A 13751-nucleotide genomic window follows, 5' to 3' on the forward strand; every position below is an offset into this window, starting at 1 on the left:
TCTTAAAGCTTCATATCCAGTCACTCCCATAAAACAGTTTGTGACTGATTGTGTCACTTCTGTATTCCTAAATTGCAAAATGGGTAAACCAGCTTTAACTAACCTTGGTTTTGTTGTAGAATCATCTAGAACATCTCCAGTTAGCTTTGTAGTCTATAAAATCCATGTTTTCCTATTGTTGTTATGTTTTCTTAAGTAAGTGTAAACAGTTTTTTTTCATAAACTTTATGTATCACTCAGGTTGGACTTCCTGGATCTTTCCACACGTAACTGTAGAAAAGCAGCTTGCATTTTAATGCAGTGCTATTTTTGGCCCAAACACTCGCTAATAAAAGAAGAGTATGACCCCTTTTTTACATTTGTGCTAAACCTCCTAAAGAAATGTGATATTAATACTCAGAGCTGCTTCCCCATTCTGCTCCCCACTCCACTTTGTCCCCTGATATTTGCCTTAATAACAGAGACAATCATTTGTGTCACAGTTGTATTTAGGGTATATGTGTACCAATCTGCATATCCATATGTGATGTGCATTGCTTTAAATTGTGCCCTAGAATATGAATGAATTTTCTCCCTTCCCAGCAATCTGATTTTAGGTCACATGTACTGTGCCTGCAGGCATTGCAGTTTAGTATTGGATTCAGTGTCCTCACACTATTGGACCTATAAAGAACTTTAAAGTTTGTCCACCCAGCCTTCGCCATCAGACTGTCTGCATTGTGGTCAATGTTAAAGCCTCAGTGGGACTTGTGTTTGTGCGAGGCGGCAGTGATTGATTTGAAATGGAGTTGATTAAATTTGGTAGGAACAAAGTTTAAGCCCCCCCCCCCCAATTGATTGTGAGCTCCTCCACCATTCCCTAAAAGTTATACGAGCATCTATCACCCGTGATGGCGGCTTTATGTGTTTCAGGCAGAGAGTAAACAATGGCACAGACTATGGACTTGAGACCATTCTGATAGACTCATAGAAACAAAATGGCAATGCAGTGGAACAGACTAACGCTTTAGTGTATTTTGGTTAGTTTTGTTATAGTTGTGGATTAAAATGCATGCATAAATTATTTTTGCCATGCTAGGCCTGCAGGAGTTTTTTTTTTTTTTTTTTTTTTAATGTGAAATTAATCTGAGAATTTTCTTTCTATTGGTTGTTTAGTCTTTCAGTTCCCCGAGCCCAAATGGAAAGCTTAAAATAACTAGTTTTACTCAACCGAAAGTGAAGCATCCAAACATATTTGTTGTTCACTGTGACAAACAGAGTACAATAAACTTTAATATTGGATAGGCTCTTTGACATTTCGGGGAATTAAGTATTTTTATTTGCTGTTTTGTCCAAATTAGAACCGCAGACACATTCTCAGATACTGTACAGCCTGTACAGTATCTGTAGTATTTACAAATTGCTAAACCTTTTAATTCTCTTCAATTTGTCTTGTGAAATAAAATAATGATTATAAATCTATGGCAATGCAGAGAATCACTTTTCCACGTTTTTTTAATAGTGATTCATTACTTTGGAGAGGGGGCTACCATTGGGACCATTGCTGGATGGTCTATTACAGTTGTGAGTAATTATACATCGGTGCTTCTCAAGGCATCACACACTAATGCAAATCAGACCCCAGCAGAGTAATGGCCAGCACGCTACATCGTGAAATATAACCACTCATAACCATAAGGGAACACTTATAGGAGAGATTATTAGCTTAGTCACACAATAGTATTACTGGGCTCATTACCCACCCGTATGCAAGGAATGTGTAGCATAAATTTCCTATTAATCATTTAAAAACTAATATGTGTTGAATTTTATTCTCTGTAAACAGAAGTTTACTCACTTACTCATTATTACAGTGCACAATTCCCCAACTATACGTAAGTAGTCCATTTGTTTTTGTTCCCCAGATATAGTGACTCTGCTGAGACTGGTTTCATTTTTAAGCTTAATGCAACAATGATTATCTGCCGGAAGATCCTATTTCATTGAGTGGAGCTTGAGTACAGCGTGTCTGAGAGACAGACGTTGGAATACATAGAACATATCACAGAGGACTGTGCAGAAATTATGTCTTAGAAGAATGTCCAGCGATACTGTAATCTGAAACTTGACAAAATGTAGTAAAATAAATTCAAAATATAACTATCTAAATATTAAATTATATATTAATAAATTAATACAAATGTATATGGGAAGGTCAAAGGTCGACTTCATATGTCCAGCTGTGTGAAGTGTGTTCTCCCTGTTCTTGCATGAGTTTTCTTTGGATACTCCGAGACATGCAGTTTGGTTCAGACCTTGCAAAAAGTGGAGCGGTGAGGACGCCACCAAGACACCAAAGGAGTTACAAGCTTCTGAGGTGGAAGAGACTGGACAAGCAACAATTGATGCCTGTAGTCAGGGAGTCTAGCCCGACCAAAATACTTCCTTTTGATCGTGTCAGACCGTAGAACCTTCATCCAATTGCTTTAGGACAAACTCAAGCAGATATTAAATTTAAAAATAAAGGTAACCTTTGTCTGGTAAAGAACCCAGGCAACAGTTATTATATGTACAGTCTCTTCCACGTCAGCCACAGAAGCTTGCAACCCCATCTGGGGAGTTATAGGTGTCCTGGTGGCCTCCCCATCTAGTCTTCCTTCAACGTCCTGCTCTAGGCAGATGTATACTGTGCCATGTTCCCTCCTTAATGATGGATTGTACTCCTGAGGATATTCAGTGACTCAGAAATGTTTTTGTATCCAACCCCTGACTTATACTTTTCACTAACCTGTTTGGACAGTTGCTTGGAGTATTCTTTAGTATTTGTGGTGGCCAGGATTGTGATTCCCCAGTAATTGGAGTTTCTAGATAAAGATGGACTTATACTACAATTCACTGCACATATTAAACTATTTTAATCTTCATTAATTATTATATAATATTATGTTATAATTATATTAATTGATTTGCTTATTATTTGACTATACTATGCCCCATTTAAGTATGTAATTTTTCACTATGTGAGCATCAATTTGCCCCACCAGTGATTATTTAGTTATTTTACTTCTGTATTTTGCTTTGTAGAAGTCTTTTTTCCCTTTGACATGAGTGAGTACTTTAGTACTTTTACTTTAGTAAAATTCAAAGGTGATAAAAATAAATAATTATAATAGTCACGAAATGCAGATGCTGTTTAGCTCCATTCTCCACGTTATTTCAGAGTTGTTTATGTGTTTGGGCCTAAATTTGCACTGTAGTGAGCTGTGGGTTGTGAGACACATTATTCTGTCGTTTTATATCTTTTAACTTATAAATGTTGGTTGTTTTTTATTAGTTAAGATGTTTAGACGTGATACTGAGATGTGCTATAGCTTATTTTACTTCACAGTGTTTTGTCCTCACTGTTGAGGATTGGTGGTTGTTAAGTTGCACCCCCCACCTCCCCCAGTTCTGATAGACTGTAATTATCTATTTCTATAGATTTTGAAGTCATGTTGACATGAAAGATGCATTATTGGCTCAAGAACCAAAAAAAAAACTATTGACTAGTAATGCTATTTAAGTCATTCCCCTTTTGTCAGTGCCTGTTTTTCTTCTCCTTCAGATATTGATCCCCAGTTGAAGGAAGTTAGCAGATTAAATCTTTCTTTTTTTTCATTCATGCATGCATCATCACACAAAAAGTGTAATTGGTTAAAAGCTTATAACTATGATGGAAGCTGAAAATATTATTTTATGAGGTAAAACTAAAACAAGGGAAATCTCAATCGGAGTTTTGTTTCTCATGTGTAGAGCTCAGCTCAATAATGTTTCCATTATTTAATCAATCAATCCATCAATCCATTAAATATGATAAGAATAAAAACTGTTCAGACCTAATTAAAATAACAATTGAATAGCTTTTTACTTAAAACAGTAATGTATTCACAAATTATTTGAACACAACACTTAGTATTACATTAAAAACAGGAGCCAAAACCATCATTCTTGAGTGAATTAAAATGTATGGCAGGTCAAATAAAAATACAGATTTATGTGGCCCCAGATTTCTCAATGAGATTGGGTTGTACATATAAAGGCGAGCATGGCAGAACCTTTGAAAATATTAGTTGAAAATTAGTTGCTGTACTTGGTGGTCAGACCAGATACTCAGTGGTAAGACAGTTGAACTACTTCAAATAATGCCAGAGGCTCCTTACAAGATCACCCACTTAAGTCCTTAGCCCTCTCAACCCCCACAAGTGCTCAGGATGCACTTCACACATGATTACACTCAAGAGCACGGTGGTAATCAGGCATTCAATGTGTCAGGGTTTTTTTTTTTATTATTATTATTTAAATTGTTCTGAGTTAGTGTATATTGCTCTTTTTTGCACTGATCAGCTGCGACATTATCAACTAATCGATGCCAATGCGTCGATTAGACGAAAATTTTGAAGTGAAAAGAAAATGATAAATGGTTTTCTACATTTTTTACAAATAATTATCTGAAAAGTGTGGCGTGCATTTGTCTTCGGCCCCCCCATAAGTCAATACTTTGTAAAAGCACCTTTCCCTGCATTTACGGCTGCAAGTCTTTCGGGGTTTGTCTCTACCAGCTTTGCACATCTAGAGAGTGAGACTTTGGCCCATTCTTCTTTGCAAAATAGCTCAAGCTCAATCAGATTGAGTGGAGAGCGTCTGTGAACCGCAATTTTCAAGTCTTGCCACAGATTCTCAATTGGTCTGTACATTTACTGGGTCATTCTAACACGTGAATATGCTTTGATCTAAACCATCACATTGTGGCTCTGGCTCTCTGTATATTGTCATTATCCTGCTGGAAGGTGAACCTCTTCCCCAGTCTTTGAGCATTTTAAAGGATTTAAAGGAGCATTTCAACTTGCTTTCCATGGCTTTAGTTTAGGGAGTACATTTACATTGATGCTTTTAAACTCCCCTCTGACTTCCCTATATTAAAATATTTCTCTGCTTTTAGCTGACAAACTCCTATGCTATGTAAGCTGCTGGATGCCTTAAATTTGTATCTATCTATGTATCTATCTTTTTATTAAGGAAGAAACTAGGTGGTAGTTATTTGAGGTTGATTTTTTTAAACCAGTACTTGTACTTTTGTTTGTATTGTATTTGTATTGTATATTGAGTTTGTGTGCACACATTAAATCACATTTTGCTGTGTATGGGGCTGTGTAGCCACAGACTGCTCAGGGTGGCCAAGCTGACCCTTGAACTCCAGGACATCATTAAGACCATCAGTCCTAATGTTGTTGCTGATTTACAGATTATAACTAATGATTTCTACAATAGGGTGTGCTGTTTACATTTTTACATATTTTTTCTATATATCGAATGTAGCATTTCTTTTAGCCAGTTTTAGGGGGTGGTGCTATAATCTGGGGCTGTCTAGTGGTGGCTGAGATCTTTGAAGATCTGTTAATGTGCTGTAATGAGCCAAAGATGAGAGGGTGGGTATTTATACAGAGAATAATGCAGTGTTCTATGAGTGGATTACAAAGCTTGTACCCCTCTGCTCTTATATACATTTTACAAATATCCAGATTGAAAGGGAAGGAACATGCAGGGTACTGTATTTGTAAGTGTACACAAAAAAATCAGCTTCGGCTGTAGCACACACACAATTCAATCTCTGTGTTTGCTACACTGATGGCCAAGATTTGGTCCAGCTTTAAAATGAGAAATAATAAAGTGACTGCAACAACCCCTCTAAAATCCAACCTTTCTTCCTGCTGCCAGAGAAATTCCTGGGTCACCAATTCTACAGCTATGGGCAGCTTCTCTCCATCACCTTCACCTCTGAGACTCCAGAGCTTCTCCCCAACCATGTCACCCTCCTCCTCCAAGGCTCCAGAGTCACCCTTTCTGCTCAACTTTCATCCCAGCCTGTGCTTGCCCATGACTCGGGCCTCACACCACGGCGCTCATTCATTGTCAGGTACAAGGATGCTGGCATGGGGCTGTAAATTTGTGAGTCTGTACATTTGCTGTTGTTGTTTTGTTTTGTTTTTTTACTTCTGAACTTGAGTCAGCTTTTGAAAAAAATAACGCTTTTGTCTAAATGCACACATAAGAACGGATGTTGTTTTCAATTATGCCACCCTTGGTCTTTTTTACGGTACACTACTGTATATAGTTTTGCAGAGCATAAAGTATCCAGGACATCCATATACTTTATACAGCTCACCTATGTTGATTTTGTTGTCATGGTTCCAGCAGAATGATGGGATATAAAAGTCATGATGAGCCAGCTCCCCCGTGAGCTGACTGTCATGTAGATCTGGCAGGTACAGATTAGCATTTTTACATTTTATACATTTAGCAGATGGTCTCACCTGGAGTCACATCAAATGTGTGCAGCAGTGCAAAGTCACCAAAAGTACAAGGAAGTGATACCAAGGAGAAGCAACAGCCATATTTACACACAACTGACAAAACTCCTAAGTGAAGGTAAATAAGGACAGCATATTTAAAATGAGATTATATTAAGGGAGGAAGGACAGATTTGTCTGTGAAAGATCACATTGGTCCACAAATATAGGAAACTATCTGGAATATGTTGAGTAGAGACAGGTAGATATGAGTTAATTGGAAAATTGGGGGGGCACAGGCAGGAAGGATGGCCAGGTCATAACAAGGAAGGGAAGTGGATTACAGTGACAACATGCAGAACACTAGATGGGTGGGTGGGTTCATCGCCTGGGGATACACTATGTGGGCAGCCTAACACACCAGCACCAGGACTTTCAATCGGATGCAAACAGCCATAAATAGTCACTAGATGAAATGAAACATTATTGATCTTGATCTGGGAAACTGAGCTGAGCAAAAATAGGAAGTCATACAATGATGAAATAATCATTATCAATGTGATCAGAAATTACTTTATTTCTTGGATATTCATGGAAAATTATATATGAATAGATCATCCGAATTTGCTAATAATTCTCACCAGATTTGTTGGGCGCAGCAGTTTGAAAGGCATATTCCAAAGGTGGGATTTCCGTGTCTTAGTGTGACAGTTAAGTCTTGACAACTTAACAGTAGATCCAAAACCAACAAGCCAAATTTAAAGACTTTTTTAGTACCTGTGATTGATTTGAGCAGCTCACCATGATTTTACTTATTAATGGTGATATTCTTTATGTTACATGTTTTAAACTAGCTTTACATTCATCTGGACCTCCAGTCAGTCGTGCAGTAAACTTTTTTAGTTAAGGCTTAAATTGTAATGTTTCATAATTTCAGTACTTTCAAAACATGTTTACATTTTGCAGGTTTGTATATTCCTTTGGCAGTTAAACCTGTACATATACATACTAATTGCAGTAGAACTGGCAGGTTCTCTGTGTGTGTGTGTGTGTGTGTGTGTGTGTGTGTGTGTGTGTGTGTGTGTGTGTGTGTGTGTGTGTGTGTGTGTGTGTGTGTGTGTGTGTGTGTGTGTGTGTGTGTGTAAGCATGACTGCTCTGCAGAAACAGACTCTGAATGGATGTGGCTTGGATAGTTACAGCCCACATGTCAGGATTTGCCTTAGTAATTTTTTAACTTAATGGAAAAGTTAAATTTGAATTACAATATTATGTTCATATTTTTTTCATCTCTGAATCTCGGAGTTAAAACATCTCTGACCTTCCTATCACTTTGCTGTTAACAGGCGGTTTTAAATGTCTGAGTAGTTTCACTCGGTACAATGCATGCTGTAGCTTCCCACACCCACACAAAGCACACGTGTTGCTATGCAGTAGTAATCACATCACATTTACATTAAATCCCTCTAAACTAAAATGATCTGTCTAAAGGATAAACTCATATGAATTTTTGTTGATTTCTGACAGTACTTGGTGACTTGGCCTAGCAAAACTTAATATCATTTATATCTTACAGGTAAATATAATTTTGATTATAACTCAAGGGCAACTGCAGCCCTTTAGAAACTCCAGCAGTCAGAGCCTGGATATTGAGATAAAACTGGCAGCAGTCACAATCAAGCTGCCCCACAGTTGCAGAGACCTGATGGCGTTTACCATACTCATAGCTGGCAGTCTGCTGTATTTGTTTCCAGGTTTCTGTTGTTGCATTACATTAAGTTGTGCGTGTCACTTGTAACCCTGAGTTTGCATTAACGTCTTAATGAAATATTTCTCATTCTATTTGAATACAATGCCAACTATTAACTTAAAGATACAGGTTTATTTTAACAATGTTAGAGTTCTCACATGACCTTATGTGCTGTGCTGTATGTTGAAAAGGTTATTGACTGTAATTCCCCTCCTCTTAATACTGGTTATGGAGGGAAGTACAAAAGTACTGTATGTGATTGGGGACAGAATCCACTGTCCTCATTCTGTGTATTGAAGCGTTCTAAAGGAAAGCCAACGATGCAGAATGAGGCTTCAGCAGTCTGATTTTGACAAATCAAGTACTGTATGTTCAGGGTGAAATTCCCTCATTTTGTTCTCTCTCTGAGCCACGGTGAAGGGGAATTTTATACTTGACAAACGCTAAGCCTTTTGAAAACCCCTATTTGATTTGACAAAATCAGCCTGCAGATCAAAAGTAGTAGCCTAGGTTTAACTGTACTCTAAATACATTTGCTATATGAACTTATCCCAAGCTGTTCTCTCAAGCTCAGTGTAAAAACAGATTGTTTGTAGTGCTCGTCCTACCAGCATAGCAAAAAGTCAGAACATGTAGTCACTTCCTCAGGGAGCAACTCTACTCTCACTTCGTATGATCCTCTGTGTTCTCCAGTCCAATTTGTTGTTGGTATTGACTCTCAGCTATTGGTAGACCTCTGCCACCGTCACTTTCTCTGCTGGAAATCTTCTTCCGGATCTTTCATCTCACATTAGACTTCTGATTGTTGTACTTGCCCTGCTTTGCTCTCTACCAAGACTCCTGCAGACCTTTTTCCTTTTTGCCCTTCTTGTTAAAGTGGTCAATCTGGAGGTAGGAGTGACTGCAGGAGGCAGACTGGGGCTGAAGAGGCAAACCCTGGTGCGATCATCTGCGGTGAAGCGGCAGTGTAATCAGTCAGATTGTTGTGGAGAGATCTCATTAGGCCCGTCAACCTGGGGGAGTGGGTGTAGCTGGCCTGGTCTCCACATAAAACCTGTTAAAAACAAGCTTAAGTCATTCACTCTATTTTTGTTCTCTTCCCCCACTTGGTTTGATGTCTGGTAGCCAGTAATCCTTCTCATCCCACTCAGCACCTCCTTCACACTGTTTTGTTGCAATTTGTCTTGAATTCTGCCCCTGTGTTTCTATCTTTAATACTCCTATTTAGCACCCGCAGATCAACTTAACTTCCTCCCTGCAGTCAGCCCTAGAAGCCCTCTACTTCCCTAAGAAAGGATTTCATTTTGTTTGTTTTGTAGGACTTGTTTAAAGCGAAACAAAAGAAGAGGAAGCTGTTTAGTGCAATTGAAGGGTCCATGTGGAAATTGATATGTTATGCAGCTGGGGAGCCCTGCATTGTATCCTCTGTGCTCCACAGAGCATGTTCCGGTCTATTAGCCCAAGCAGACATGTAGAGCCTCTGCATCCTTCTGGGATCACACTCTTGAACTGTCAATAACAACGGGCAGCTGGCTGCAGCTAAAAGGAACCTGAAACATCAGAAGTATGTTAAATTTTGAAGAAGTTAAAGGAAAGGTACTGCAGGTTACCACTTTCAGGGTAACTTGCCAGAAGGGGGGCGCTAGTTTAGATGGGCGATGATTAAAGCATGAGCAAAGAGCTGGCCAGAAGTCTCAGTGAGGAAAGGTCTGACTTGATGGATGTTGTGAAGAGGAAACCTGCAGGTTGTGTGTGCAGTGAAGGCTTCACACAGCAGTTGGCTGTCTAGAATAACACAATGATTGTTGGCAGTTCGGGCAGGAGTCAATATATATGTACTGCTGTGTTTGGTGGTGGAAAACAGAATTTGACAAAGGATGGTCAGTTTTGTTAAAATTGGTTTTTAGTGTGGTGGGTAAAAGCAGCGATTCTTACCTCAACTAGAGCATGTGATGGGAAAGTGATGGGGAAAGGAGGCAGCGTGTGTTGCTGTCAAGGCCATAGTAGTGTGATGGCTTAAATCTGTCTCCACGTCCGTATGGAAGAAATCTCACAGACTCTAAAAAAAAATGGCTATTTTAATGCAGGTATTAGCTGCAAGTAGATTGTATATTTGAAAATATTTATTTACTTAATATTGTGGCACATATTATAAAACAGTGCAACGGTAAACATTTAAAAAGCAAGATTTATGGTGTTCGCAAAGGTTATGTGGTACAGTATTTCTTGGTAAACAACAACTTGGTGCTGTGACTGTGTGTAACCTGTGTACGTCTTGTCATTCAGTGAGGCTGCCAGATTTGGTACCATGGGGTCCTTATACAGAGACCAATTCTAAACAAGTACTCATTAATGCTACAGTAACTGGCAACCTGTGTATCACTGAAGTACTGGGCAGACAGATGGAACTGAAACTGAAGAAAGAAAATTATAAATGATAGTGGATAAACCCTGAGCGCCGCCAGGCTTTTTCTGCCAGTACACAGTTATTGGCTATTTGGAAGATGCCCAGCTCCACATACTTGGCTGACAACAACCAGTCACAGGATTTCACACAACACACAAGACTTCTCAAAAAGTGGCAGTGACATCCTGATTGCATTTAAAACTACAGCCCTGAATAACCCACAGTATATTTTACACTGACTGGCTTTTGGTGTAGTATAAGGAAATATCTCACATAATATCACACATATTAACATACCCACATAAATAAATGCCACCCTTCCGTCTCCTTTCTTTGCTATTTCCACTTTAGATGGTTAGATGATCAGTAAAGGGGGCCTGGTGGATCAGTGGTAGAGCATTGGGTTGGGATACAGAAGGCAGTGGGTTCAAATCCCACGCCTCCAGGTGTGGCCCCACCCACCATCCAAGGGCAACCTTGGCGTCGGTCCCGAGCCCAGATAAAATGGGAGGGTTGTGGCAGCCAGGGCATCCGGCATAAAAACTCATACCAAATCAAGAAGCAGAAAATGTTCCGCTGTGGCAGAACCACATACCACACTGAAGGGACAAGCCAAAAGCCATTGATCTATGGCTAGAGGTTCAGTGACTAATACCAGTCGCTAAGGAATTTGTCAATGCATGTTTGGTGCACGTCTGATTCATTTAATTCAACCAGATATTTCACCAATAGAAGACACATTTTTGAGGCCACTCCACCAGAAGCTCCAACCCCTAAACTAAGACATAGCTTGTGTCTTCCTGTCCTCTCTAATTCTGCCTCTGGTGCCTGCACACCAATAATGAGTTTCCCCTTAGCACCAAGAGCCCTGGTTGAAGAGATCATTCGCTCCCTCTATGAGATTCACTGGAGCTTGGGGGGCAGAGGCTGTCATTTAGTGTTCCTCTTTAGAGAAGTTCTCTGCAGATCTCATTACACTTCTCGGGTTCATGCACAGATGCACCTCACTAAATGTTTTGTATAATTCCATCACACACCCTCTGTCTCCTCCTGCCTTTCTCTGTCACATACTCATGCAAAAATGTAAAGAACTTCTGCTAGTTAGAGGTTGCACACAAACACATTGATCTAAGTGGCAGTCTGCCAAGGTGATTTGCTGCAATGAAATGCAGCGTAAAAATAATCATGTTTCAAAAGGTGTTTTGCTAAAGGCACTTGAAAGCATAAATAAACATGACTAGAAACACATATACTCCACATCCCTCTTGACTGACAGCATCTGCATTCATAGCTGGTAAATAAGTTAACCTGTTAAGTGGCTGTGTGTTCCCACCTGGTGCAAAGATCATTTCGAAATCAGATGAAAGAAAAATATATGGAAGCGCTGGGATTCAGGCAGAGGAGATTGATGAGAGGAGGAGGTGAATGGCTTATATAAGGTAGCATCCACTCTTCTCTCTAATGTTCTCTCTTCACTTGCCGTTCCCTTGAAATCAGTAGGCGGGGAGGTTTTTATTGCTTAGCTGTATATGCGTGCCTGCAACATGTAATATTTATGCCACAAGGCACCCCTCAGATGCTCAGCCACTTTTTACAATTGATTGATAAACAGTTTGCATACACTAAGTCACAGCTGTTCATTTTGTAACAGCCAAGGATTTCAGGAATGCTCATATAAATGCCTTTTAAAAGTACTAGCCAATTCTCAGCAGTCAGTAGAGCACTAGTAGTAGTGTGGGCATGTGGTCCATCTGGCACTGGGCCTATTTCTGTCATGTTATGAAAATTCACTGACTTTGATCATAGATCAGGGCAAGCAAAATGTATTGTACAGAATGCAAGCTTTGGTGTCAGTAGGAAAAAAAACTTTTCTACAGGTGACCGAGTAAAGCAAAGAGAAACATGGCACTGTCTGCGTAAACCTGTGATTTATTTATGATTGAGTTGCCCCTACAGTTCCAGACCAAAAGCTTTGTCCTTGTGCTGCTTGCATTGACTAAGGACAGAAAGAGTTTTTTTTAAACCTGAATACTTTTGACATAAAATAGTTGCATTCCAAATTTATATTAATCACTGTGTTTGTGGACTTTATGCTTCCCTACAAAATGTTTGTTACAAAATGACAGCAATTAATGCCGACATTATATTAAATTATCCGTGTGTGTTAAAAGAAAAGGTCATAATGAAAACTAAAACCAATATAAAACAAAGGAACACTGATTTTGTGAAACATTTACATTCTCTTTTCTCATAATAGTTGTATTTACTGGTGTCAAACCTGGTTACAGCCAAACATGGTAACTTATTCTTCTCCTTAGAGCAACAGATCTCAGATCAGAGCAACTTATAAGTTGGCTGACACTAACAGGGGAGAGTGACCAGTCAGTTCATGAGCAAGCTTTCAATTGGCGTCCATAAATTTAACATGTAATGATATTAATGGACAATGAGATTTCAATAGTTTTTCAAAGGAAAATTGTTAGAATATTATGAGTGTAACTCATTTCTACTCATGTAACTCATTTTTTACTTACAGTTTCTTACATGGTCACTTAGCCTTCCTTTGCTTGTGTGTGTGTCCAGTATTTTTTTCTTTCTTTTCTTTTCATTCTTTGGACTTTTCTCTTCTGATGATCTGCTCTCATCCTCTGCGGAGCCAGCTTAATTACAGTGTGGCTCTCCACGCTCTGCTTGGTGCTGATTAAAAGGGACACTGATGCTCCATAGGGAAAGCATGACTGGGAGTTTGTTCACTTTCATGCACACTCTGCTTATCGCTGTCTGACCAGCTCCATTACCATGGCTTTGAGGCCCAGTTTGTAATTGCCTCTCTTTATTACTGTGCCTGCATGTCAGGCCAGGGAACAAGGACCCACCGCATCAATGGAGAGCCTGTATCGCAAGCCAGGAATAGACACACACATGCTCTCATGTGCACAGTGTAAATGTTAATCAAAGCAAAATAAAGCATCGTGAAAGCAAGTGAGTGTCATGCTGAGAACAGTTGACCTAATAAAATGAAGGCCACACATGAACAGCCTGACTTAGGCTGATATGGTTAACAAACTAAAGGCCTAACACGTTATTCTTTTAAGGCTCTTCCCTGTAATTGCAAGGTTCATATATTATAATTGAGTACCACTTCAAAATGAGATGCCTTTTATTAATTTGTTTTTAAAGTTGAACACCTTTACTTAGTCAGAATGAGGCTTTTGTCTAAATGCCAGCATCATCATGCTAGGATGCTCACAGTCTAATTATTTTTAACAGGTGTTTTGTTTACCATCATCA

General features: G+C 39.2%; 1 protein-coding gene across 1 annotated transcript in view; it reads left to right on the top strand.

The window, feature by feature from the left end:
• The window catches only part of lamc3 (laminin, gamma 3), an 87731-nt gene that overhangs the window by 39428 nt on the left and 34552 nt on the right, over window positions 1-13751 (top strand). The window contains exon 9 of the mRNA XM_067484821.1: window positions 5734-5932. Coding sequence (XP_067340922.1) covers window positions 5734-5932 — 199 coding nt within the window. The remainder of the gene's footprint in view (window positions 1-5733; window positions 5933-13751) is intronic.

This window comes from Channa argus, chromosome 18, assembly GCF_033026475.1.
Source record: "Channa argus isolate prfri chromosome 18, Channa argus male v1.0, whole genome shotgun sequence".
Taxonomy (NCBI): Eukaryota; Metazoa; Chordata; class Actinopteri; order Anabantiformes; family Channidae; genus Channa; species Channa argus.